At 54.7% G+C, this 3,529-nt stretch overlaps 1 protein-coding gene across 1 annotated transcript; it reads left to right on the top strand.

Annotated features, from left to right (window-relative positions):
* Positions 1–2,203: 2,203 nt before the first annotated feature.
* On the top strand, positions 2,204–3,253 carry LOC138350910 (uncharacterized). The gene has a single exon (XM_069302371.1). The coding sequence runs from the start codon at positions 2,204–2,206 to the stop codon at positions 3,251–3,253; it is 1,050 nt and encodes a 349-aa protein (XP_069158472.1).
* The last annotated feature ends 276 nt before the right edge of the window (positions 3,254–3,529 follow it).

Raw genomic sequence — 3,529 nt, 5'->3', positions numbered from 1 at the left:
ACATATCGCACCTAACTTACCTAACTTAACCTAACTTATCCTGCTTAACCTAACTTACCTACATTACCTAACTTAACCTGCTTAACCTAACTTTACCTATCCTAACTTAACTTACCTTACCTTGGGTAGACAGCCCCATCGTCCAATACAGCAGTCCCAGGTCGACTCTGTAATCAGACACGTCATTAGTACTAGGGACACTCTAGGGAACCTCACTTACAGGCTTAGACACAAACGTCCACCCATCCACTCCATAAATGGCGTTGCTGTCTAAGCGCCACCTCACCAGGGGTCAGCAGCTATGTTATGAGCTGATTAAGACGAGAAACCAGCCCCTGTGGCCGGTATATCCCGTCCTCGCTAGATGGCGTCGACCATTTGGAGGGGGTTTCGGGAGCAGACTGGCAGATGGCGTTGTCGTCACTGCTCCGTGCTAGGACGCTGGACTCGGGTCCGTAACACTGAGTAGCAATTCATCACAAAAGCTGAGCAGCCAGTCCTCCCACAAGCTGACCAGTCAGTCCTCCCACAAGCTGACCAGCTAGTCCTTCCACAAGCTGACCAGCCAGTCCTCCCACAAGCTGACCAGCCAGTCCTCCCACAAGCTGACCAGCCAGTCCTCCCACAAGCTGACCAGCCAGTCCTCCCACAAGCTGACCAGCCAGTCCTCCAAAAAGATGAGCGCTGACCAGCCAGCCAGTCCTCCCATAAGCTGACCATCCAATCCTAAAACAAGCTGACCAGCCAGTCCTCCCACAAACTGACCAACCAGTCCACCCACAAGCTGACCAGCCAGTCCTCCCACAAGCTGACCAGACAGACCTCCTACAAGCTGAACACTGACCAGCCAGTCCTCCTACAAGCTGAGCGCTGACTAGCCAGTCCTCCCAAAAGCTGAGTGCTGACCAGCCAGTCCTCACATAAGCTGAACGCTGACCAGCCAGTCATGCTACAAGCTTAACGCTGACCAGTCAGTCCTTCCACAAGCTGACCAGCTAGTCCTCCCAAAAGCTGAACAGCCAGTCCTAACACAAGCTGAACAGCCAGTCCTAACACAAGCTGAGTGCTGGCAAGCCAGTCCTCCCAAAAGCAGACCATCCAGTCCTCCCATAAGCTGACCATCCAGTCCCCCAACAAGCTGACCAGCCAGTCCTCCCACAAGTTGATCAGCCAGTCCTCCCACAAGTTGACAAGCCATTCCTTCCACAAGCTGAACGCTGACCAGCTAGTCCTCCCACAAGCTGACCAGCTAGTCCTCCCACAAGCTGACCAGCCAGTCCTCCCACAAGCTGAGTGCTGGCCAGCCAGTCCTCCCACAAGCTGAGTGCTGGCCAGCCAGTCCTCCCACAAGCTGAGTGCTGACCAGCCAGTCCTCTCACAAGCTGAGCACTGACCAGCCAGTCCTCCCACAACCTGACCAGCCAGTCCTCTCACAAACTGATCAGCAAGTCCTCACACAAGCTGACCAGCAACTCCTCACAAAAGCTGACCAGCTAGTCCTCACAAAAGCTGACCAGCCAGTCGTCCCACAAGCTGACCAGTTAGTCCTCACTCAAGCTGACCATCCAGTCCTTCCACAAGCTTACCAGCCAGTCCTCCCACAAGCTGACCAGCCATTTCTCACAAAAGCTGGCAAGCCAGTCCTCCCACAAGCTGACCAGAAAGTCCTCCCACAAGCTGACAAGCCATTCCTTCCACAAGCGAAGAGCTGACCAGCCAGTCCTCCCACAAGATGACCAGCCAGTCCTACAAGTTGACCAGCTAGTCCTTCCACAAGCTGACCGGCCAGTCCTCACACAAGCTAACCAGCCAGTCCTCCCACAAGCTGATCGCTTACCAGCCAGTCCTCCAATAAGCTGAGCACTGACCAGCCTGACGTCCCACAAGCTGACCAGCCATTCCTTCCATAAGCGAAGCGCTGACCAGCCAGACCTCCCACAAGCTGACCAGCTAGTCCTAACACAAGCTGACCACCCAGTCCTCACACAAGTTGACCAGCCAGTCTTCAAACAAACTGACCAGCCAGTCTTCAAACAAGTTGACCAGCCAGTCATCCCACAAGCTGACAAGCCATTCCTTCCATAAGCTAAGCGTTGACCGGCCAGTCCTTCCACAAGCTGACCTGTCAGTCCTCCCTCAAGCTAAAAGCTGACCAGCCAGAACTTCTATAAGCTGAGCACTGACTAGCCAGTCCTCCCACAAGATGACCAGCAAATCTTTACACAAGCTGACCAGCAAGTCCTCACACAGGCTGACCAGCCAGTCGTCCCACAAGCTGACCAGTCAGTCCTCCCAAAAGCTGACCAGCCAGTCCTCCCACAAACTGACTAGCGAGTCCTCGAACAACCTGACCTGCCAGTCCTCACACAAGTTGACTTGCCGGTCCTCACACAAGCGGACCAGTCTATCCTCACACAAGCTGACCAGCCAGTCCTCACACAAGCTGACCAGCCAGTCCTCACACAAGCTGAACAGCCAGTCCTCACACAAGCTAACCAGCCAGTCCTCCCACATGCTGGCCAGCCAGTCCTCCCACATGCTGGCCAGCCAGTCCTCACACAAGCTGACCAGCCAGCCCTCCCACAACCTGACCTGTCAGTCCTCACACAAGCTGACTAGCCAGTATTCACACAAGCTGACCAGCCAGTCCTCACACAAGCTGACCAGTCTATCCTCACACAAGCTGACCAGCCAGTCCTCACACAAGCTGAACAGCCAGTCCTCACACAAGCTGACCAGCCAGTCCTCACACAAGCTGACTAGCCAGTATTCACACAAGCTGACCAGACAGTCCTCCCACAAGCTGACCAGCCTGTCCTCCCACAAGCTGACCATCCTGTCCTCCCACAACCTGACCAGCCAGTCCTCTCAAAAACTGATCTGCCAGTCCTCAAAGAAGCTGACCAGCAACTCCTCACAAAAGCTGACCACCCAGTCCTCACAAAAGCTGAGCAGCCAGTCGTCCCACAAGCTGACCAGTTATTTCTCCCACAAGCTGACCAACCAGTCTACAAACAAGCTTACCAGCCAATCCTCACTCAAGCTGACCATCCAGTCCTCCCACAAGCTGACAAGCCAGTCCTCACACAAGCAGACCAGCCAGTCCTCATACAACGTGACTATCCAGTCGTCCCACAAGCTGACCAGCCATTCCTTCCACAAGCGAAGCGCTGACCAGCCAGTCCTCACACAACATGACCATCCAGTCGTCCCACAAGCTGACCAGCCATTCCTTCCACAAGCAAAGCGCTGACCAGCCAGTCCTCACACAACATGACCATCCAGTCGTCCCACAAGCTGACCAGCCAGTCCTCACACAACATGACCATCCAGTCCTCCCAGAAGCTGATCAGCCAGTCTTCAAACAAGCTGACCAGCCAGTCCTCCCATAAGCTGACCAGCCAGTCCTCCCACAAGCTGACCAGCCAGTCCTCCCTCAAGCTGACCGTCGAATCCTTCCAAAAGTTGACCTGCCAGTCCTCCCACAAGCTAAAAGCTGACCAGCCAGAACTCCTATAAGCTGAGCACT

This window comes from Procambarus clarkii, chromosome 47, assembly GCF_040958095.1.
Source record: "Procambarus clarkii isolate CNS0578487 chromosome 47, FALCON_Pclarkii_2.0, whole genome shotgun sequence".
NCBI classification, from domain to species: Eukaryota; Metazoa; Arthropoda; class Malacostraca; order Decapoda; family Cambaridae; genus Procambarus; species Procambarus clarkii.
The sequence above is the reverse complement of the archived record's forward strand: the minus strand, read 5'-3'. Positions and strand labels throughout refer to the sequence as shown.